General features: G+C 47.9%; 1 protein-coding gene across 1 annotated transcript; it reads right to left on the bottom strand.

Annotated features, from left to right (window-relative positions):
- Positions 1 to 22,571, bottom strand: LOC144942717 (ATPase family AAA domain-containing protein 3-B-like). The gene is made up of 15 exons (XM_078869579.1): positions 22,153 to 22,571; positions 18,960 to 19,036; positions 17,932 to 18,033; positions 16,912 to 16,971; positions 16,326 to 16,395; positions 15,355 to 15,520; positions 12,447 to 12,672; positions 11,197 to 11,253; positions 9,830 to 9,955; positions 8,425 to 8,549; positions 6,436 to 6,487; positions 4,806 to 4,876; positions 3,288 to 3,455; positions 2,510 to 2,618; positions 1 to 1,636 (listed from the first exon to the last, which is right to left on the bottom strand). Exons 1-15 carry the CDS (start codon positions 22,367 to 22,369, stop codon positions 1,412 to 1,414), a joined length of 1,851 nt encoding a protein of 616 aa, XP_078725705.1. The 5' UTR covers positions 22,370 to 22,571; the 3' UTR covers positions 1 to 1,411.
- Positions 22,572 to 24,625: the final 2,054 nt, after the last annotated feature.

Below are 24,625 nucleotides of genomic sequence, written 5' to 3'. Positions count from 1 at the left end.
ATTATTAAAACAGCATGGACCTGCTTGCTCACGATGCTCTGTACAGAGTAGAATGGAAGATTTAGGCCGTGCACAAGTTAATTCACCATTGGCGGTTACGTGACGCGCATCACAAACCAACACGTTGATTCACGGTAAACCGTTGGTGCGCACATGAACACGATCCCCTTTCCCAGCCCAGTTACAAGTCACCTACTCCCACCCGGAACAATTCCAACAGTGAATGCATCTACTTCTAAATAGTTCAATCAACACAAGGGTTACCACTTGCCCCTTGGTCCCATTTAGCATGAACACTTAACGTTTCCAGGCAGTTTGGTGTAAATTCAAATTAGCAATGCAATTTACACATGTATTTACTAAACTTCCTAGAGCATACTTCATCATTAAAGTACGCAGTCAGCGATCGTTTTCAGAGGGCAACAACAAACACCGTTTTGTTTGCAACAAACATAAAAGAACACGTTTTCGCAGTACTGCAGACTTAATTTATTTCACCAATCGTAATGACGACAAGGTACTGGAACAAAAATAGTTTGGCAATTGAATTTTAATCACCGCGTCTGGCAACGCGAGACATGTGATCCGAGCTCGTTTCCTGCCCCCCTGAAGGTAAAACGCTCTTCCTTCCGATATTCGGAAGTCACTGGAGCCATGTACTTTGACATCGTCTAGATTGAAAACCAATTTCTTTACAACTGCTTGTGTTTAGTTTGCCGTCCTTCCCCCGCACCTCCGATGAGCACGGTTGCGCTACGTACGGTGCGCGAAAGAAGTTCGGCGCACATGCATGCGGTGAAAGATACGCGCGAGCGCCAAATATTGGCGCGTCCAGAACGGTGGCCTCGAGGTAAACACGTTAGCAGGCACAAAACGCGCTGGCGCTCTCGTGAAGGCTGCGTGGATACGGCTTGCGCGCGCACGCCAAAATCAGAACTGACGGTGCACGCAATCAAATTAAATAAGTGGAAAAAAGTGAATTACGTGGCACTAACCATTTAGTGCTCATTATACATTTCTTCAATTATTATCCGTTAAATCGCAGAATGAGACGATAACTCAAAATAAAAAAGAATCACTCGCTATTTTCATTAACATTGACCCATCCACACACGTGAAACTACATTGAGGCCCCATCGTTATACGCGCGCGCATACTCTCGCTCAAGTTGTTGTAAAATGTCACGTTGCTAGAACGGATTACCAATATCATAAAGGCAACTCAATTTACAGGGCTACCTTGCCTCAAGCTTTGTCTAAAACCTTGTTGAGTTTTCTTTCCCCTCTTAAATTCCACGTTCGCTCTGCGACGCAGGCCAAAGGTTTTTTTGGTTTCGCCGGCGTTCCACCAATTTTTCAAACCAACGAACGTGGCCCCAGTCTCGTTCCCCCTCCCACCGAGCTGAAGCTACTCAGCTCGACGTTTTCTCGCCTCCGTTGGGGAACAGACTCTGGGCGCTGGCCTTGGGACTCTTGGCTCCGACCTCCTCGGGCCCTGCCGCCTGGGTCGCCCCAGCGCCCGCACGCTCCGCCCGCAGCCACTCCATCTTCTGGCGATGCTGCCGCATGGCCTCGCTCACGCGCGAGTCCACCATGGCCTCCGTGAGGATGCCGTCCTCCGAGGCATAGGCTGCCGCCTGAGAAATGCACCGCGCCAGGAGTTCATGACGTTCAATTTTTTACTCTTAGGTTTTTTCGGTAAAGTCACGTAGGTAATTTTAGCTGTGACGGTCCCACCTGATGACGGAGACTTGTGTTGCCTCCGAAACGTCGTGATTTATTATTTTATTTCCATTATTACTTTTATTAACTTTTAATTTTATTTTTTACCTACGTGATTTTACTGAAAAAACCTAAGAGTATGAATCCTTGCAGTCACGAAAGCTTCAAATCTAGAAGTTAATTTTTTTTCCCGTCAAGCAACAGAGTCCAAATGTGCCCAACCCACCATTCTCATCAGTGTCCCCTCCCCCCTGAGTGATCCCTCAGCCAGTGGTGGAAATTCTTCTGTTGTGTAACACAGACCTTGTCTTGATAAGAGGACAAACAATGTTGATGTCCGGCTATGTGGTGCTCATTCTTTAGACTCGGGAGGGTTTATTGAGAGAGGCCAAGTCGAACCGTGATGCGGATTTGAGCCCACAACCTCGAGTTTTTGAGACGGGCTCTCTGCCGGAGTCACCCAGCCAGATATCCGTATGCATGCAAGTGTTTATGCATGGAGCGGTGGTATAGTGATTGGTACAGTGAACCACAATCACAGCAACCTGGGTTCAATTCCACATTCCCCAAGCAGATCAACAAGGACTACATGCATGTGCAGATGCATTTTGCTGGCTTCCGTGCTCATAATTATCAAAGATAAGTGCTCGTGGAAGGAGTCACAATCCCGTGCGTATGTACGATTTTTTTCCAACATTATACGAATGTAGCTCCATCGAGTTAGCCTGGGTCACCGCTTCGGTCCCGCGTCACTAAACCCCGCGGTGTCCGACAGCCCGAGCGCTCACCTGCCACGCCACTCCCAGCTTGGAGATCTCGCGGCCGGACATGCCCTCGGCCACCTTGGCGATCTCCGAGCACTTCTTGCCGTAGTCGAACTGCGCCAGCTTGAGTCTCCTACGCAGCGGCAGGGCAACGGACACGGACGCAACCACAGCAACGGCGAGCGTTCGCCACTCGGCAATAGGTGACATAACGCCCTAGCCCCAAGCACCAGGGGGAGCACTTTGAAGGAAGGTGAAAGTGTCCAAGGCGATTTGGCAGGTCACGGGGCTGACCTCCTGCTGCTCACACACACGTATGCATGTATAGATGTTGAACTTCTTTCGCACAGTACTTAGCCAACCATGCTAATCGGAGGTGCGGGGGAAGGACAATATATGCTGACCGCGTGATGGTTGAGTGTCCTTGAAATGCTTAATTTAGTTGCAGCGCATCTGATGTGTGATCTCATAGGTTCACCTAAACCGCAACTTTCCACTTTATTACAATTCACATATGTTGCAATGTATTTACGTGACCCCTGCAGCCATTAGAGGCACTTGCATTCACCACAATGCTAAACTAAAATCACCGATTATTGAATTGAATTGAATCACGACCCTAGGTCAAAACAATTTATTGCATCGCGAGGGAGAATATTGTTACGTACAATGAATGAATGGCCCTATCCTGGTTACAGGGACAATGAATGGCCCTATTGTGGGCCCCCCCCTCCCCTGGCACATGCGAGAAATCTCCCCATTGAGGAAACGTCGCCGAGAGTAGCGTTGATGCGTGACTGACTGTTTGCCCTGCGTCGCCGGCTCCAGCACGTAGCGGTCAAAGTAGAGCCGCACGAGACGCTCCCTCTCCTCCAGCGCGGGGAGCGCGAAGTTGACGATCTCGTCGATGCGGTCGTTGATGGCCCAGTCGAACTGCTCGGGCTGATTGCTGGCCAGCACCAGCATGAACCTGGGGGACGACGTGCGACACGGACGCGCGACGCTGACCGCCTGTGCGATGGCTTGTAGTGGCTTTGCGGCGTACGCCGATTTTGTGCTGCTCGCCTCTTGCGACTTCATTCACTGTGGCGCCCGTGCCAGGCTAGGTGTACTTTCAGGCCACGTGACGTGTCGGGGGGCTTTCTGGCGTGACGTCATGTGACAGACCAGGCCAAGCGCACTCAGTGCCAACTGCACGAAAAACTTCAAATCTAGAATGAACCACCTCTACGGGGAGGGATCCACCTACGTAACTTTACCTTGCAGTCACGAAAACTTCAAATCTAGAATATAACCATTGTCCTCGTAATGCTTGCTTCCTTTTGCAGAAGTGCATGCATAATGTTCTTAAAACAGCTGTTTAACATTTTATAACACCGGGCAAACACTGCCCTAGGTGCAATTGGATCATTTGAACAAATTTAATATTTATGTCTCAAGTTTACTTTGGTTAACCTGGTGAGAACTCAAGAGACCAGTATGAATAATTTGCATCAACAAAGATCATACGAGTCGGAGACTGCACTTTACACCAAGGGGCCTGACGAGAATTACATAAAAAGAAATTGATGACCACTGGCGACTTGTTACAAGCGAGAAGATATGCTGAGCCCCGACTGGGATTTCAATGTGACCTTTCAACTGGGAGTGATGTGCCCCGGCCACGGCAGCCCCCCCGGGGGCTATTCTACTTCGTACATTAGTTTGCGCCCAGTGGCATTTACCAGCACATTTAAAATGAATACGTAACATAGCATTTCCCAGTCGAGGAAATGCGAAAACACACAAGCGAGCTCAAAGTATTCCTCGAGATGACAAAGACGGCCAAGCGGCGAGTCAATCCAATAATGGTCAGTTCGCCAATAAACCAGCTGATGAGCCAGTTATCAAAGTATCAACTCCCATCTGTTAGTATTTAACAGTGCTGTTTGTTGCTGCTCACTTGGCATGTCAAGGCTGTGCCCAGCAACTGTGATCAGATGTTGTAATAGGTTTTTACCCTGGTACAAAAACTGACACCTTTATACAAGGCATCATGTTTGCAATAACCACAACACAAGCAGTCAAAATGCAAACAAAAAGACACAACTCTAATGATGATAATGATATGCACTGTCCTTGAAGTCGATTGGTCCACACCCGAGACAGCTTTTCTTAGAGCCTAGTCTCCATTGGTGTTGGACCAGATGACGGTGTCAGTTTTTGTTGTACCAGTTGAAAGGGTAAAAACCTATTACTATATTTTGCCACTGGTAAAGGAGGTCTCAGTGTGATCAGATGGTTCGCGCAAATCCGGTCAATGTGGTAGCGACGCACTCACTTGTTACTCTGTTCTCCTGTCCGATACAGGAACGCGTTCAAAGTCGCACGGAGATCTTCGCTTATCCTTTCCTTTAAAACAAAGGGGACAAACGGCACCCGTTAATCCTTCACACGCAAACCATCGCACGGCCCAAACGATGCCTACCGTGGCCGCGTGGTCGTAGCAGCACGCTTCTGAGAAGCCAGCGTTTTGGGAAGGAAGCGGATTGGCGGAAAGTTGAGTCCGTGAGAGGGTAGCGAGAGGGGGTGAGAGAAAGGGCAGCGAGTTGAGACCACTAGGCAGTGCGTGAGACAAGGCAGTTCCCCATTTGGCGAGAGAGAGGTGTGAGTGGACACGGGGCAAGGCTGTGAAGCTGGGACCACACACACAAACCTGTCGGTCAAAGTCATCAAATGGCGATTTGCCAGTTCACTCGCAAAAACAATACATTTAAAGTTACTATTTGACTTTGAATTCGGCCGAATAACTAAATAGCTATTCCATATTTGGCCAAATAATAAAAAATGCCATTCCGTATACCCGGAATTTAAATGTACACCTTTTACATTTACAATGACATTTATACGAGTTAATTACGTGTGCAAGATTAATTCGGATGCATACGTTTTTCAAATTAGGTTAATCTTCCAGTTTGACCTAGCAGGGTTTTAACCCAGGCATGAAAAAAAAAAACTACGGGTAAAAAATGTGTTAGTAATTTTACAGATTTTTTTTTACATGTGTGATTTGAGCCATCACGCAATCAAGTAACAGGGCCAAACCTCTTGCATATTAAGCTACTGTGGTTTTACTGTAAACTTCACAGCGAAAGGGCACTTGTTCTTCATGTTGTGATATTAATGCGCCTAATTATAAAACACACCGTCTGATGACATTTCGTTGGCAGTGGCGACCAAACACAAACAACAAAAACTCACATTCGTCAATAACACTGCGGCCTTAAAATAGGTGACGTGCATATACATAGGCGACGGTTTGGGCAATGGCCAAATGTAGGGCCATTGAGAGAGGCTGGAGAGATGGCGTGGCGGCTAAGAAATGTTTATACACCATGGGACTTTTGGGGCAAGTGCTGTTAGCGAGCACCTATGAAGGCTGGCACAGTACAAGCGGGAGTGGGTGGCCAGCCACCTCGCCCGGCCGTCTTTAATGGCGATGTTTATACGTCACAGCAGGTACTTATTTGAGGCCTAGTCGATCTAGAGGAGGTCCGGGACCAGTTCAATAATTGTCACCGGTGTTGGCCATGAGCGGGAATCGAACTTGGGTTGCTGGGTTCGTAGCGTAGTACGCTAACAACTGTACTACTGCTCCCCACCTGTGACACAACTATAAAGACAAAGATCCCCCATGTATAGCGTTCACAGACTGTTGGGGAAAGTGCTGTTAGCAAGCACCTATGAAGGCCGGCACAGCACACAAGGGGGTGGGCGGCTAGCACCACGCCTGGCCGCCTTTGTTTCTCCAGTGGTGATGTTCACACACCGCACCAGGAACTAATTTGAGGCCGAGTCGACCTAGGGGGCGGCTCCGGATCGGTTCAGATAATCGTCACTGGTGTTGGCCGTGAGCAGGAACGGAACTTGGGTTCGATTCCCGCAACAACACACACACACAAAACACGTACCGTGGATCTCTTTCTCAGGAAGGCATCCGCTTCGTCAACAAACAGCAAAAGCCTGCGCGGCACACAGGGCAAGGGTGCAAAAATTGCCACGCGGGTACAACACGAGCTCACGCGCTCATCCAGAGCAGCGGTTCCCAACCTTTGCGAGTGCGCAGAACCCCTTTACAACCTCCAAACCTTTCGCGGACCACCATACGCTACGAGTGATTTGCAATTGTACATTTCCTTGGCGAGGATTTTTTTTTCTTTTTACGTGGACCACCCCCCTTGTAGTAGTAGCCTCGTGAGACCAGCAGGGGCCCGCGGGGCACAGGTTGGGAACCATTGACCCAGATCACCGCAATGTGAACGGCGGCCCATGAGGGCTCGTATATGCTTGGCCAAGCGGTACCCTCAATGAGAAATGAAACACTCGACATACCATTAGGTGATTGAGGATTCAAATCTCGGTCAAGGGCCAACATGATCAAAATCATCTCATACTGGGCCAATAAATTGACAATGGTTGTCCAATGGAAGGAGTGATCCCTTGCTATGAAAATGTTGAATTTGCACCACTGGATTGGGGCCAGAAATGGAGATAAGCAACGGAACCCTACGCTGTTAATTATAGCGGTAAGAATTACAAAAAATATAGGTAAACTAGCTTTACTATCCGGCTTCGCCCGGGATTTGGATTCACCACGCCCGGCCGCCTATGTCTCCCCAGTGGCGATGTTCACACATCACACCAGTTACTCATTTGAGGCTGAGTCGACCTAGGGGAGGCCCAGGACCGGTTAAAATAATCGTCACCGGTGGTGGCCGTGAGCGGGAATCAAACTCGGGTCGCCGGGTTCGTAGCGCAGCGCGCTAACCGCTACACTACAATGCGTTACGCTTCCACGTGCGCGGGTCACATGACAGATTTGACGTCACAGCTCACTTGCCGTGCAAAAAACAAATGCATTATTTAGCTCCCCCCCCCAAAAAGAAACAATAGTCTATTTTTATAATTTTTGCATGGTGTACAGTCTGGAAAGTACCCACATGGCAAATTTCAAGTTTGTTGCATGTCGGGAAGTACGCTAAACATTTTGAACAGACACACACAATCACCACTTTGCCGTTAATATATATGGAGATACATTGGTTTTACCGTCATTCGATGAAAATAGCATGGGAAAGTGTGACCTCCCGACTGTATTAAGCATAAAAGAGCCACCTGACAGATTTTATGAGAATGTCTTTGTTAAATAGCTCTTCTACAGCCATTCCCTTGACACAGGCTGGTCTGCGAAATCTCCAAATGGACTTTATATCTTACGCCTCGATTCTGAAAAGGTACGTTTTCGTGACGGTGGTCACGAAAATCGTGAATCTAAATAAAGTCCATAGAATCTTGGAAAGGGCAGTACCTCAGTGGGGGTGGTAGGAACATATCATTATGCGCTGACACGAATTGCTCTCAACACCAGATGGAGGTCACCGCCGTCCACTTTATTCAGTGACCTTTTCGCTAAACATTACCAAAGGGAAAAAAACCGCAGCTTGAGCGATGTTGATAGCCCAACCCGTTGAGAAAACCGAAAAAAACCGCTCCAATAAAAACACATTCCTGCGGAGGGAGCTGGTAGGAACGTTGGGTTGCTCGGTCAATGGCCAGGGTCAACGGCGGCGTGGTGTATTCCGCAAATATGCCCGACTGTGAGGGCGGGCACAAGCCGGCGTGAGTAGGATAAACGTTGAGTTTTATAAGGGCACCACGGGGTAACCAGCCCCTCCCCACCCAGCCCCACCCCTATCCACCCCCCACCCAGCCCCACCCTCCCCACCCAGCCCCTCCCCATCCTCCCCTCTCCACCCAGACCCACCCCTCCCATAATTGGATGCACGACGGACGGACGGACACAATAATCCCCTGTGGGCTGGTGTAACCAGGAGGTTCCAACCAGTATAAGAGGCATGTGCCAAGTCAGTGGCTCGTGGTTGGGGACGAGGGGCACTGACCCGCGCTTGCTGGTCGAGGCCCAGTCGAACACCTTGTGCATGGCAGTGACACCGTCGCGGCCCATGGGCGCCACGTCCCCTCCAGTCATGATGGCGTAGTCCATCCCAGAATGCACTGCCAGTTTCTGCGCCGGGACAAGGGGGCCACCCATGGCAAGAGCTTGCAGAGCGAGCGAAAGTGTGCACGCTGGGAGCGTTGCCAATGTTACCGCAAACGGTACCGACGTTTGTTTGTTCATGTGTTTTTTTCGCACAGGTGAACGCCCGCTGGAGACTAAACGCACATTTTCGATGGGGGACCTGGATACACCATAGCAGCCTGGTTGCAATTTCTCAGGCGAAATAAAGTGCGGGAAAATGAAGTGCCACATCAGTGTTTAAAGGATAAGGATTGCACGAGAAAAGGGATTTGGTTAAAGGCTGCAAAGAAAGCAGCTGATAAACTAATGGGCCTTCGCATACCAATGTATCCCAGTAGCAATCGTTTAAAAAATGTTTGACAGGCTGTCTGGTGGCATTTTTGACGATACAGCAATCGGTGCAACAGACATGCATTGAAATATATGCAGCAAAATATGCGGTTTTGGATTCATGTGTATATACAGTATATTCAGACAGGATACGTGGTGGTTATAGGGTACTATGCAAGAGGTATGCATTTTTAAATCTACATCGAAAATAATTTCTTTTGAACTGCTTTTTGTGTTTAGTTTGTTGTCCTTCCCCCACACTTCCGATTAGCACGGTTGGTTCACATACGGTGTGAAACAAGTTAAACATACATACACATACATACGTATGGTGCATAATCAAAACCGGAAGGCTGTAAATTCAAATCCCGGCTGGGGGGAGGAGGGAGTCAACTCAACCAATCATCTTTCTGAGGTTGATAAAAGCAAGTACCACTTTGCTAGAAGTGAAGTGGCAATTCCGTGAGAAGACTGGGACCCCAGCAAGGAAATGTGGAATTTCCAACAAAAGTCCAGAATCACCAACGGAGATCGAACTATGCCCGGCTACAGTAAAACCTTGGATTGCGAGCATAATTCGTTCCGGAAACGTGTTTGTAATCCAAAGCACTCGTATATCAGTTGTGATCACGTGACGCTCGGCAGACAAAGCGTATACACGTACTACTCATATTGCAAGACCTCGCTCGTTTGTCAAATTAATATTTATTAAAACATTTTGCTCGTCTTGCAATACACTCGCAGACCAAGTTACTCGCAATCCAAAGTTTTACTGTATTCTTTTGAGCGGGAGACACTTAACAGTGTTTCAACGCCCTCTGGTGTCCGTCAACGGTTCTGATTACACGGTCACATTCGTAAACAACCGACCGATCATGCAGACAGAACCAGGCAGACAAGAAGGTTATCGTGCATATGCCTGCTCCTCACTGTACCTTTGCGAAGAGGGTCTTGCCCGTGCCTGGAGGCCCGTACATAAGGATGTTGCGGTAGAGGCCCCGGTTGGAGCGGGTGTTCCGGGTGGCGATGGCGATGTCTCGCACTCGCTCCTCCAGCCTGGGCTGCAGATAAACAAGCAGGTTTTTATAGCGCACTCTCCGTGCGGAATCTCCCACGGCATTTTCCAATCAAATCTCAACGAGCCACGAGGCCAATCCAAGCCAGCTCAAGAACCAGGGAGCTCAAATATGTTTCCTAGCTTATTTTTTTGGGTTAGGCCACCTTACGATCTGGCCGAAATTCAGTCGAAAGAACCCTCCACCACCCGACATAGACAAACAAGTTAAACTGTCACATTCTTTGGGTCTTTTGGTAAAGTCACATAGATAGATTGAAAGAAAATAACACAAAAACCATGACGTTGATGACGAACGCTTGTGTTGCGATCGAAACGTCGTAGTTTTTTGTTATTTTCTTTGAACCTTTACCGAAAGACCCAAAGAATATGAATTCCTGCAGTCACGAAAGCTTTAAGTCAAGACTTCAAATCTAGAATGAAAACTAATTTCTTAAGAACTGCTTTTTGTGTTTAGTTTGCTGTCCCGCATCTTCGATTAGCCTGGTTGGCTATGGACATTGGGAAAGAAGTTCAATGTACATGCATAACGTGCCAATTGTTATTATTTCAGCTCACGCTGTAGGCGGATGGACAATTCTCACAACCAAAGTCATTTATGATTTCCTGGACTTTATTCTGACTTCCTGCATCGGCGAGCTGAACGAATAATAATTTGCTTGTTCAATGCTTGTACACTTGCTCTGACAATGGGAGAAGTGGTGAATCGTTACACCCCTAGAGGGTAACACACAGGTCACCCATGGTACACCATGGGAAGGGGGGTAGAGACAAGGACATAGTGTCGGGAAAAATGTAATAGAACGGGAGAGGAGGAAGGGAATGATTGTCGGGACGGAAGTCCTCAAAACAGGGCTCAAGATGAGGAGCAGAAAGAGGCAAAACCAGACAAGAAGGGGAGGAGCAATCACTTGGCCAAGATGCCGAGGATGAGAGGGCAATGGACGAGAGGGAAGAGAGAGAGAAGCGAGCAGAGGAGCTGCACGGAGGTAGCAGCGTCTGTTTTCACGGGGGAAGGGGGAGGGGCAGGATTCAGTGGGGGCGACCACCACGCAGAAGTCACGTGATTTACAGGAGGCTTAAGCTGATTTAGATGTACAGTTGTTTAAGAGATACGAGAGAGAAATGCTGGTATTGTTGAGTGCGGCTTGGGTACGTGGCCACACGACTGTTATGGGAGCGAGGCCCAGGCAGTTGTTAAAACTCTGGGGACGAGTACAAACTTACGCTCAGCACCACTCCCTCCAGCGCATCCAACGGCTTGCTCGTGAAGCGCTTTCCCACCTGCGACGCAAGCACCGACAACACAACTGAACACAAAATCACCGCGGGATAAACTAGACTGAACTGTTGCACATGTATGCGATAAACAACCATTTGGCAAATTCTGTACAAACAGCGATGGGTTCACACACGACACCTGCAGCCACTAGAGGCGATACATTTGCCACTACGGTTAAAAACTGTAGCAAGCAAACGGAGTCTCCGACTTGTGACAATTCATCAAATGGCCAGGGAGCAAAGTGTCAAATGTTTACGTTGCTTTTAAAATATGCACGTCAACGATTATTTTTTTTATTCAATAGGAGCCAATTAAAAAAAATTACTGTATTGTTAAATATATCTGTGCATGGGTTAGGCGAGCCAAATGCATGCTTACAATAATTTTATAGTGCACATCAAACTAAATCTGACCCTCTCACAACATTCGTATTGATGGTAAAAATAGACATCATTCTTAAAAACGTATTGACATTGAACATTGTGTTACTTTTTTTCCATGGCATTTCAACCTTTTAAGCATGCGCGATCGTGGGATATTAGTGCAAAGAAATTCACACCTTTATCAAGTTAATGCAGACGTCCAATGTACACCCACCCAAACTACTATGTGACCTAAAGTGAATGGCACTGGGCATCTTTGTGGCGAGCTCTCTCTTCTCTTAGTGTATGACGTAGGCTTTCGCGACCAATAAAAATGGTAAGGATAACATACAGCCCCCCCCACCGTGTGTCAATCCATTGCTGGATAGAGGCCTCCCTACACTGTGCCAGTCATGTTAGTGGTTTGAACTACTTCACCGCTGGCTAGTGCGGGCCACGCCGCGAGAAGTAATCGCATCGTTGAAAGAAGGCGTCACATTTACGAGATGGGAAAAGCGAGGAGCGCACATGGCGTGCGCCACTCTGTGATACATTTATCAGGCTTTTTCTCCGAAGGAGTGTCCAACACAGCAACACGTCTTGACACGAACATGTTGCTCGTATCGAATCACCTTTGTGGGCGTTATAATGACCCCACAGTTAGAGACAGACAAGTGGGACAGCTAGAAAGCATTATAAAGGTGACAAAAGTTGACCGAAAAAATACGAACAAATTAACGAACAAATCAACAGATTGATCAACGAACGGAACAGCCAACGGAACAATCTAACAGAAACGGAAGAGGGAACGCAACGAACGGACGAGGGTTCACCTTGATGGGATGCTTGACGGCCTCGAGCAGCGTGAGGCGGGATGTGTCGCGCACGAGCGAGGGCTTGCCGAGGCGCGCCTCCACGTAGCGTGCCGCCACGCCGGTCGCGTTGCGCGCCGTGTACACGCCGACCGCGAGCAGTGTGAGCCCCGCGGCGGCCGCTGTCACCTTGTCCCAGTCGGACACGAACGCTCGGAAGCCCTCGCCGAAGACCGCGCCAGCCGTCCTGCGCGCGGTGGTGGGAGTGGAGACGCGGCGTAGGGCTCGCTCGCAGAGTCGGTTTCGCGACATTTTTTTTTACATCTCTCGCAGTGCGTCCATAAATATCGGTCTTGAGACTCGGTGCAAGGTATTGTCGTTGTTACGGCGCTTCAAATAACTCTAACTCTTTGTAGGTATCTTTTCCAAAATACCTTGCAAAAAACATTTGGAATGCCCATTACATTCATACAGAATTATTGGGGCCAATTAAGTATCTTGCTGATAAAACCACACCGTTGGGAGACGGTGGTAGATAATTTCAACTTAATAAAAAACACCATTAAACAATTTTTTATTTTATCAGGTACGGCCTACTGAGCCGTTTAGTTCTTTTTCAGAAGCGACCTGGCCACAAATGGTAGTTCAATGAAGTGGCTTATCATGTGGACATTTATAGCAGCCAAATTCTCTAAACACATGTTGATTCTAAATGTGTAGGGAAAAACCAGGGGACCACGGGGAGAACATGCAAACTCCAAATAAACAGGCATCAGCGTTGGGATTGAACCCACGACATCCTGCATACTAGGCGAGGTAGTTAACATCTCACCACCACGTTATCTGGCAAGTAAGGCCATTTCCTACAGTGCTAGCATCACAATCCCTCACTTAAACTTCCATGACCTTGCCTTGTTTGCCTGGTTTGCATGCGATTGCTAGATGTACATTTAGAGGTTATGTTGAAAATGATCATTGTTGTTGTATTTGGGTGGCTCGGAGGTCAGCGCGCTGAGTCCGGGCAGATGCTGGGTTTGAAGCTGTGCCTCAGTCGCCCGTGAATAACTCAACCAGGTTTGTCATGTGCCAAGAGTCGATTGGCTCAGCCCAGTCACCAATGACTGAACGCAAAAAACCCGTCATTGTGAACTTTGAGTTTGCTGTGGTACAGCATCTTGCGATACAATCGCATTCACGCGCAATATGAATCCACATTATCTTGCATTGTATGACTGTAGCAACTCCAATAGGCCCATTGTAAAACATAAGATGCCTGCGAAGACAGCTCTGCTGTGACCTACGGGTTATGTTCATGGTATGTGCGCAGGTGCACGATGACCAAATCACCCAGAATGCCCAATCTTCATAATAGAGGTTTTTAGGTTAGATCGCGTAAATATGTGTCGTTAAACCCGCCACCACCCGACACAGCCAATTAGTAAGGTTTGTCACTTTAACAAAGCATTCCAATTCGTTACGAGTTCAGCACACCCGGTGTGTTGGAGAGTAAACCCATAACGTTTACAATTCAAGTACGACATTTTTTGTTACGCAATCTAACCCAAAAACCTCAATTCTGGATAATATTCGTCGTGAAAGCCTACGTGCTAAACTGCCCAATCTCTTCAGAGCTCAGTAGCGAAGCAGGACTGGGCCTGGATAGTGCTTGGATGTGTGACCACCATGCCACAAGATTGTTAACCCTTTCCCATTCCGACGATGTACGTGTACGAAAACAAAATAACTTCATAAATACTGAGGCCCCCACAAGGCCATGCGGGGCACAGTTTAGCATCATGTATCATAGTGCGGTCGTGTCGCTACAGTTCTCTGCGGTGAGGTCAATGTCTTTGAAAACAATGGCACTATGCCTCTATAAATAAAATTAATGCTGAACCGCTTTTGCGTTGAGATGCAGCGGTGAACGGGATCCACCCTGCAACTTGCAGACGTCTCAGAACAGGAAAGGGTTAACAGCTGCTGCTCCGGGGCTATGTGGCGGGCAGCAGACGACAGTGCGAAATGCACATTGCTGGACTGTTGAGCCACACTGCCCATCTCCATACACCTCGCACCGACTGGCGGGGTTCAAGCAAGGTCAAGCAAGATCTATGGGACATGTTTGACAGTACCAAGACGATGAAGAAATAAGAAAAAGGCTTTCTACCCTTTCTGGAGATAAAACAGGTGTTAAGATGTTTAAACACCAAATAAATACCGATTACAAGGCTCAACTCTAGCTATAAGTGCTATGACTCTTGCATTGCCTCTGTACTGTTTGCCATTTGGTGTTCTCTGGTCTATCACTGGTGAGACAAGGCCAGTAAAGAAGGGTGTCTCTGGTGTAGGTCAAATCAGTTTCAAAGAAAATGCAGACATTATATCGGAGCACGATTGTAAGCATGCTATTTCTCACAAGTACATGTGATTAATGCAGACTTGATGCCTTGCAGCAATCGGTATATATATTTGGTGTTTGAACATCTTACCACCATGTTTCTATTGCAAGAAAGTGTACAAAAAGCCTATTTGTATTTTTTTCCCATCGTCAAACAAGGTCCGCATCCAGTGCCGTACTGGCGCAAGGGGCTGCGTGTGCGGGCGAGTGCACGGCAGAGGTCGCAACCGGGTACCCGATACCCGTACCCTACCCGATACCCGGCTACCCGTACCCGGCTGGGTAAGGGTACGGGTAGCCGTTTGCGACCCTGGTGCGGCCGGGTACGGGTAGGCCGTGAGTCACTGGTGAGTAGCCGTTTGTCACTCATTTCGGGTAGGGTACGGGTAGGGAACGGGTACCCGTACCCGGCCGGGTACGGGTACGGATACCCATTTGCGACCCTGGTGCGGCCGGGTACGTGTACGGAATCAAAACCCGTTTGCGACCTCTGGTGCACGGCGGGGCTGGCTCGGACGTGCGTCACGTTACTTGATGGAGTCGAGCACGGTTTGCCGGTGCTCCGCTGCCTTCAGGCGGATCTGCTCGCGGATGAGGTCGGCGTTCTCTCGCTCCACCTTGCCGCGCGCCCGCGCCTCCGCCTCGATGCGCAGCATCTCGTTCTTGTGCCGCAGCTCCATCTCGTGCTCGATCGTGGCTGCTCACAAATGACGGCGGGCAAGCGAGGGTGGGGGGGGACACAGCTCGGGCAGTTTAACACGCGGGGCCTTTCGCGAACCAATGTTAGTCACGACAAAGACCAGAAACAGAAAGACTTGAAAAGGCCTCTTAATTAAAATCGCGCTGGAAACGATTCGTTTTGTAAGCCGATGCCATGGTTGCGGTAATTTTGCATCCCAACTGTTATCCACGAGAAAAGTTTATTGTGTTGGGCTAGATCACGAAAATATCAATGTTTCATTAAACCTGCCACCACGTGACACGGCCAATTAGTAACTGTTCTCTGCTATCAGGCCTACCAATGGATTGCAGCAAGTCTGTAACATTAGCACGTGCACGCGTCAATCACTCGACGTCTCACCACTGCCCTCTTGTGGCCACGAGTGAGACCCACGCACGGTGGGACGTGAAACGCTCAACGTGAAATCGCATTTTCGATTAACGTTCTTTAAAATAAAAATTACATTTGAAAAATGTATAGTTAATGAAATCTCATAACTCTACACATTTTTAGTCGAGCGTTTTATTAAACACGTGCAAGTCGATATTATCCGCATCGCCACTCTGCAAGTACAATCACGTTGTTGCCAGCTGAACAAGAACAGACAAGCGAGACCGGATCCTGAGCGCATAGGCAGCGTTGCCGACAATGAAAACTCGTGTTCTCGTTCGAAACAGTCTGGAGCAATGCGTCTCAGGACGCAGTGTTTTAACAGACTGGCGGTGCTGAAAACATGGACCCCGTGTCCCCGGTAAAAACCACCGCACTGGGGCAGCATCACCTTTCCGCATGGACTCCTGTTTTTGCACAGAGTCCTCCTGTCTTCTTAAATTCTCCTCATTCATGAGTTGCTGCAAGCACAAAAAAAGCAAAGATCAAACCTTAATTCGGCAAAATGAGAAGGGACGCACCATTCAAGCGTCTACAGAATAAGGTTTTCAAACAGTGCATGTTACCACCCGCTATGTCATTCGGGTAGACAAATGGAACAAAAGTTGAAAAGTGCACAAAGAAGCATGCTAAGAGGAACACATCTATCGGAGAGCAAACTCCACGTGGAGACGCGACATTGAGTGATAAGAAAGGCTAGCTGGATGGGGCAGCATGCGTTGCAGGTTATGGCTGGTGGTAGGTAGAGACCAATATGGAATGGAAGTCCAAGGATTGAATAAGCCCAAGAGGATGTTTCACAGCCGGCATGAAGCAGCGAAATCGGCTTGTGCGCAGCAGCTCGATGCAATGTTACATGGCATGATGAGGAGGGAGGGATGGTGATGGCTTGGGGAGGCATTCATCCAGCAGTGGATAGATCATGGCTGCTGCTGTTGCTGATGACGACTCACGACACTTGAATCGATGAGAGTTACCTGTTGTTTCAGCTGGTCCTCGTACCTCCGCCGGGCCAGCTGATCCTGGTACTGAGCTCTCTGTAATCACAAGCAAGTCGACAGAACATTTTAACAATAGACTATAAACACTCCTTCCTCCCCACTCTTTTGTACGTCCCTGACATCTAAATTATTCCATTCGATCACCGTTTTGTAAAGCTGCGTCAAGCTCCTTGAGTGAAGGCACCCTGTGTAAATATAAATTCCATTCGATTGTGTGAAAGCAAAGGAGACGATGCGCTGACATTTTTTTTCACTTGCATTTTTACGAATGACCTGCAAGCTCTTAAACGAGTTGACGAGACTTGCTTAGCTCTTGTCTTAAAACCAGTGTTCGGTAATGACGCACTTGTTGGAACTTTGCTACTCAAGAGAAAAAATCGAAGCGAATTTCAGACGATGGATGCTTTGGTGCGAATCTGCAGTCACGGTTGTGAAAAGACCACAACGAAAAAAAGGAATATAGTAATGCTAAAGATTAGGACTCTTTATTTAGACAGGAGGAGGAATCCGATGAGCTATGGAGCTCTTTTTCACAGATGTCCAGTATGGGCAGGTCAGCAAGTTACAACAGCAAACGATAAAAACAAAAGCGATAGGAGTGCAAAATAAAGAAAAAAGTAAGAAAGTCAATATATTTCGATTTAAAGCTTTCGTGACTGCCGACGGCTGCTTGTGTTGTGGCCGAAACATCATGAGAATTTTATGTTTTATTTTTATTATTTTCCTTCTACGTGACTTTACCGAAAGATCCAAGAATAAGTCAATATATGTAAATAAGTCATTTTTTGCATATTTTTATATAAGTCTGATTTATCAATCTTGGGCAAGCCAGCAAAAACAACAAAACAGTCCCAGACCACACCAAGATAACACCATTCAGCTGTAGTCCCTCAATACAATGGCACATTAGCAGTTAACTATCGATACACCGGTAAGCAGCTAAGTTACACAAGTGCACAACGCTGAACGCTGTTGGATGTGTGTGGATCCGCTTACCGCCTGATTTTGCTTGGTTTCTTCGATCAGAGTTTTGCGTTTCTCCTCCGACTGCACCCTTATCTGGTCGCTCTTCATCTGTTCAATGGCTCCCTCGTATTCCTGAAGGAACAGAGTGGCAGTGAGCGTGCACGCACACCCACAGACTTCATATGAATGCACCTCAAGGCAGCGGAAACGCAGACGCGACGAATGGCGCAATCTCATCCTCCGCTTACCACCACTCGCACTGCAACACGACATTTGTATTACACAAAGTGCCTGCCACAAATGAACTCCAACATCTTTCTGATCTCGTCAAGGAGCTTAAACTATCATGCAAACTCCTGTCATCCTCGCAGCGGCTTTTGGCTGGTCATCAAAGACGGTCACTGTATCGCGCGCTTTCAGATGTGCTTTTGCAGCCATCTGCAATGCTCTTCCTTCCGATATTAGGAAGCCACTGGAGCTATGCACTTAACAATCTACAACAAAAACTTATTTCTTTAGAACTGATTTTTGTGTTTAGTTTGTTGTCCTTCCCTCGCACCTCCAATCAGCACAGGTTGGCTAAATACGGTGCGAAAGAAGAACATACGTACAAATACGGAAAAAAGTATACTCAATGTTACTATACAATATTCAATGTTGTCAGCTGTCGTTTTCGCGGCGTGGTGGCGGTGGTTTTAAGGCAGATATGTAAGGTAGCGTATCGACTGTGCCGCAATTACACTATCTAGCGGAGAGGACAGATGTGGGGTGGCATCAATGGCATCGGCCATGAATTAATTTCGGTCTTCAGCTAAGTTTCACTGTGGGTAATAATTAATAAACTAAGCTCCGTTTTACCCTCAAAATAAATAGTATTTAAGTTGATCAGACCATGGGTTTTCTCAACAAATGTTTTCAAATAATATTTGTTTAAGCAGACAAACACTGGATTGACTTTTGGCTCTCCAAGGCTCATCAGCAATGTTAAGAGCAGTTTTTACTGTCTATGGGACAACAAAAGTAACAGAATGGTGGGAATTGTCCCACGTGCACTGTACCTTGAGCTTGACCTGATTTTCCATCTGCACCGTGTTTTCCTGCATCCGCGCCAGATCCAAGGCTTCCTTGGCATGTTCTGCACACACGGATTGGGTTAGCATCAGCGGCATATTGTGGCCGTGCAGCAACAAGTGGAGATAAAGGTGGAGTCAAACGAAGATTAAATTACTCTTTGTATTTAGGTTTGTCAGATTAAATTATTTAGCATTTTTTTACATTTTACCAGGTAAGGCCCACTAAGCTCTATGGCTCTTTTTGAGTGGCTTATTATGTGGAACTTTATAGTAGCCAAATACTCATTGGTTCTAATTGTGGAAGGAAAACCGGATGACCCAGAGAGAAATCCAAGCGACGACGAGGAGAACGTGCAAACTCCAAATATACAGGTGTAGATTTCTGTTAGGGCCATTTGCCCTAACAGCAGAACACCATCTGCTCTGAAATGTTTCACCGAGTAACTTACTGACCCCACAATATAGCCGCAGACCTCCTGCCATTTCAGTCCGAGTGCAAGCCCACGTACTTCAGTCTCATTGGGTCTTACTTAATAAAGGTACAGATGACAAGACAGAACAAGAGATGGCAATGGCTTTGGGAAATCGTCATCAAGCACTGCATCTTTCATGGCTGATGACTAACCCATACTGGAGCTAATGGCCAATAGGCTATACTGACACATTATGACAATTGATTATATTGTTTGCAACATTGGATTAGATGGCAGACATGGACTAAAAAGTTATGGGCAACTCAGAGGCTCTATTTTCATGATGGGACATTTAGTCATCAATTCCCTGCAAGCACAAGCAGTGTGCCAACACTCATCTTGTTAATGCCTCAGTGATGTCTGCAGTAGCTGATCCAGCGATGTTGTGTTATTGCAGGTGGAGTGTATAATGGTAACGGTGAAATCCTGCAACCACCGTCTCAAGTCACTGATGGCAGAAAGTTATCCAATAGAGGGAGCTCTTGACAGGCTATTTGGCCTATTCTTCCATGCTGGCCACAAGTCTTGAAAGCGATGAGAGTACCCACGGCTTTAGCCGACCACACGCAACCAGCCCATCGACTGTGGTGTACCCATGTATATTGCTGGGTGAACAGAGACGGGGGGGGGGATCAAGACACGTTCCCATTGCTGCGTGAACTGCTGCGCCGGGTGATCAAACCAGTCACCTCTGGTTTGCAAGTCCAGTGAAATAACCAATAGACCACAGCAGCAGGTGGAGGAATGACACAATTAATTTCCAAGCTGAAAATGCAGGTTAAAGCGTGCGTTGAAGAAAAAAAAGCACCGCTTCGTGTGGTGTGTTTATGCTGTCGTGTCAGTCAACGGTGAATAAAATCCACGGCAAGTGCAATGCGGGAGGAGGCGAGGCACTTCAAACCGGCAACTGGCCCAGATGTTCAACACCCTCTCTTGTTTAACCCGGCCTCGACACTGGCACCCCCCCCTGCCCGATGCGAGTGGCTTTAAAAGGGGCTCAACCACGGAATCAGTGACGGAGCTGCTCTGGTGAAAAGTGTGGGTTCTGGACATTCCTAATGAAAAACAGAAAAGGCATTCCAAGCGACACATCCCAAAGACAATTTCGGTGAACATCCTAACACATTACTGCACGACCTGCTGGGCATGGCGGTCACGCATCCAAGCACTATTCGGTCTCAATTCTGCCGAGCTCAAGAGAACCGGTGAGATTTGGCATATTCAAGGTGATTTTGTAATTGGGGCCATGTGGTGGACTGCACAAGGCTCTGCAGAAATATCCATTGTTTTACTGCACTTATATGCTCCCACGTGTCTATTCTCCTCACCTTCACCAACACCAATTGACCAGCGTGGTGAAATATGGTATAGGGAAGCCATTATCCAACAACACATTGCCAGAGGACTGTACAAATACACATGTACTGTAGCCAAAACACAAATCCCGAAAACAACAATTTAATGATTCACGAATGACCCCCAATTAAAATACGGATTACATTCCTAAATGGTAACACTGACAGGCATCGCCAAGAGAAACGCTATTTTTTTTAATAAAACCAATCCTAAACACGTTCTCAATGAAAAACTTCAAAGAAACTGTAATTTGAATAACTCATTCACAACGGCAATCTGTAAACGTCCGAATGAAAATTGCTATTCAAAATGGAAATCTTAGCGTCATCCCCCACTCCGAAAGACAACATTCACAATTAACTTATACCACGCGCATTTCCAACGCAGTTTGGAAAAAAACCCGATACCCAATGAAAACGAATATACTAAAAGCCAATGCATTGACAGTAACAACTTCTAAAAGAGTTCCAAATACATTTCACAGCTGGAATACAATTCAAGCAAAACCTTACTGTACAGTCTACAACTGCATCCATTAAATACATCCCCACATAGAATCTATGCCTTATTACAGAACTAAGTAACCACCCCCTATAATACACTTGTATCAAGAGGTACAAATTATGAATGGAAAACACAACCCAATGAAATCTCACCAAAGCCATTGCTAAAAGCAAATATCTATGAGCAAGTGTGATCCCCAATAACGCAATCTCAATGGTGATCCCACGTTTGTAATCATCTCGAAGAGCCTTCCTTGGCCTCAATGGGCTCTTAATAATGCACTGGATACACTTTGTCAATCCTGCCGGATGAGCAACTCCCCATGGCAGGTCAGTGATAGGATTATTGCTCCAGACTTTGTGAATGAGAATCCAACTTGGGTCGAAAGGCTTCATAGCGCAAGTGTGCCAACTACTTTGCCACCGCTCAATCCACGATGGGCTATTGCCTCATCACAAAGGTCATCTAATAACATCCCTGAAGACCATTCCAAACTGAAATCCCACCAAGGTCAAGAGGTCAGACAGTCATGGACAAATACCACAGAGGTCACAAATCCTCGCCTTAGCTTCCTTCCTTCTGCCAAACCTTTGCCGTATGCTTCACCGTGTGTTTGTTATATCCGACCTCCAAAAGGCATTTCCAATGACAACCAGACCCAAAGCCCGATAGCACCATCACCGACCGGGAGCAGCAGGCACTTTGTATTGACAACTCGGATGAAATTCACCCCCAATGAAAGAAAAACATCTCAAAACTCAAACTCCCAATGGCATTCTCAATGTCAAATCCCAATGACGGCTCCCACGTGTCCCATGTCTCAACGGTGCCCTCTCTCTGCTCACTGGAGGCGTCCAGATCCCGGGCCGCCTTGGCCGCTCGCTCCAGCCCCGTGGGGTCGAAGTTGCTCCATTTGTCCTTGGGCCGCGCCTCGTCTCCTGACCCTGAAGCGCCAGACCCGGCTCCACCACCACCGGCGCCGGCACCACCGGGTCCAGCTCCCGCGTCCAACGGCACAGGCGGTGGCGCCTGGCCCCGATTCAGCCCGAACAACCACGACATGCCGTCCGCTCAAGCTGCACGACGTTAATTATCTCGTCGCTAATTAATTAAGCGCCGCTTGCTGCTGTTGCTGCAAGGACCCGTGCTTGCCGCGTGCTCTCCGCGTGCCGCTAGCCGCTGCTGCTGCTACTACAGTGTGTCCACACGTGGATCGTGGTAATCCTGCACCGCATCAGGCGAAAGCCGACCACGTGCGCGGTCTCGCTCGGAGCAATGGCGAAGCGGCTTACAAGCGGCGGGGGGCGGGGCGGGCGCGCGCGTGCCGCTGGCTCGGCCAATGGGAGCGCGCCGTGGAATGTTGCGTCCAGCCATTGGCGGTTGACCACCCTCCCCCCCACCCACGTGAGATGAATCCAACGTGTTGTGCGCATGCGTGAAAGCGCAAGCAGCCAATGGGGCGAGGGAACGGTTGATTGTCTCTGCGTCGAGCGGCCATCTTAGTAAGGTGATTTAGTCGGCCATCTTGGGTATGTAGCGAGTTATTTAATAGCACGGCTGGGGTTACGTCGTAAATCGGCCATCTTGGTACAGGGAAGATGGAGGCTTGTGTTGCTTCCGAAACGTCGTGATTTAATCTAGTTGTTTTCATTTTAATTTATTTTATTTTTTACCTACGTGACTTTAAAAAAAACAAAAAGTACAGGGACCGTCATTATATAGCAACGGCTGAATTACGGCATCAGTCGGCCATATTGGTACGGAGAGCGAGTTATTTAATTGAACTGCTGCATTGCATCATCAATCGGACATCTTTGTACGGGGAGCGAGTTATTTAACTGTACTGTTGCATTGCGTCATTAACCGACCATCTTGGTACGGGGAGTGAGTTATCTTACAGCACTGGTGTTACGTCATCAGTCGGCCATCTTGGTACGGAGAGTGAGTTATTTAATAGCACGCGGTGTTACGTCATCAGCTGGCCATCTTGGTACGGAGAGTAAGTTATTTAATAGCACGCGGTGTTACGTCATCAGTCGGCCATCTTGGCACGGGGGTGAGTTATTTAATCGCACAGTTTACGTGACGTAACACCTGCAAATCCTTCAATCTGGATCTAAATGGAAATGTAAAAGTCTAACCCTAACGAAACCCTTTCGCACAATATGTTCCAGGACGTTCAGATATGGTAAAGCTATCGAACGTCCTGGCAGGGACTGGTCACTTGATGCTTAAGGGGCCGTCCATAAATGACGTCACGCGATTTTGGACGATTTTTTACCCCTCCCCTCGTCACGCGGCGTCACAAAAAGTCAGACCCCCCCTCAAATATGACGCCATAAAGCTCTGCACCCCCCCCCCCCCCAAAAAACTATTTTTCCATTTTGAAAATACAACATGCTTCAAATCGCTTTAAACTATTGTCATTGTAGCGCGTATTTAATGTGGCGCTGCACTCTGACGCTGTAGGAGTGTTGTTATAACAATTAGTGTTGTTATAACAAATCTATATTTATTTAAAGTTGCGCATTTTGATGTGACGTCACATTTCTCAACTCCCCCCTCGTCACACATCGTCACAAATGTCTGAATGTCTGACCCCCCCCCCCACTAGGTGCGTGACGTCATTTATGGACGACCCCTTAGCTCTGCTGCAAGGCAATGCACCTATGTATTTGAACTTATTTCGCACCGTACGGAGCCAACCGTGCTAATTGGAGGTGCGACATCCATAGCAGAGCTAAGTGCTGTAAGCCAGTTTAACACGTCGGCTTGCGCGACCAATATCATCCACGATGCAGGTTCATTTTGGGTTATACTGGTAGGAACGAAGTGGACCAGACCACCAATAGATTATATCGTCCGTCCGTCCGTCCGTCCGTCCGTGTATCAACATCGCCCCCTACTGCAAACACTTGGCATGACCCTGTCCGACAAGATGGCCGCCCGCTCCCCCTGCGATGTGAATGAAACAAGATGGCCGTCGCTTCCGGCGCCTCACGGCGAAACTTTTTGATCGACTGACTATGGGCGAACTCATTTATTCTGGTGGGTGAACAGTGGCGGGGAGGGGTGGAGGAGGAATTGATGATAAAAACAAACTTGCACCATCGTTACAGCTGCCGCGACGAGAGATGTGGGAGGAGAAGCGGCGACCGCTGCCTTGCAGGTGAGAGGTGCATGTGTGTGCGCGTGTGTGCGCGTGCGTGCGTGTATGTGTGTGTGTGTGCGCGTGTGTGTGCGTGTGTGTTTGCGTGCGTGCGCGTGTGTATGCGCGTGTGTGTGCGTGTCTGTGTGTGCGTGTGTGCGTGCGTGTGT

The sequence above is a fragment of the Lampetra fluviatilis genome, chromosome 28, assembly GCF_964198595.1.
Source record: "Lampetra fluviatilis chromosome 28, kcLamFluv1.1, whole genome shotgun sequence".
NCBI lineage: Eukaryota > Metazoa > Chordata > Hyperoartia > Petromyzontiformes > Petromyzontidae > Lampetra > Lampetra fluviatilis.
The sequence above is the reverse complement of the archived record's forward strand: the minus strand, read 5'-3'. Positions and strand labels throughout refer to the sequence as shown.

What these genes read in the sequence shown, in the direction of transcription:
- LOC144942717 (XM_078869579.1), bottom strand. Translation starts at nt 22,369, where the DNA reads ATGTCGTGGTTGTTCGGGCTGAATCGGGGCCAGGCGCCACCGCCTGTG. An exon ending in CCGGGATCTGGACGCCTCCA is followed by an intron (nt 19,037 to 22,152) that starts GTGAGCAGAGAG and finishes CCGTGTGTGCAG; the next exon opens with AACATGCCAAGGAAGCCTTG. An exon ending in AAACCAAGCAAAATCAGGCG is followed by an intron (nt 16,972 to 17,931) that starts GTAAGCGGATCC and finishes TTGTGATTACAG; the next exon opens with AGAGCTCAGTACCAGGATCA.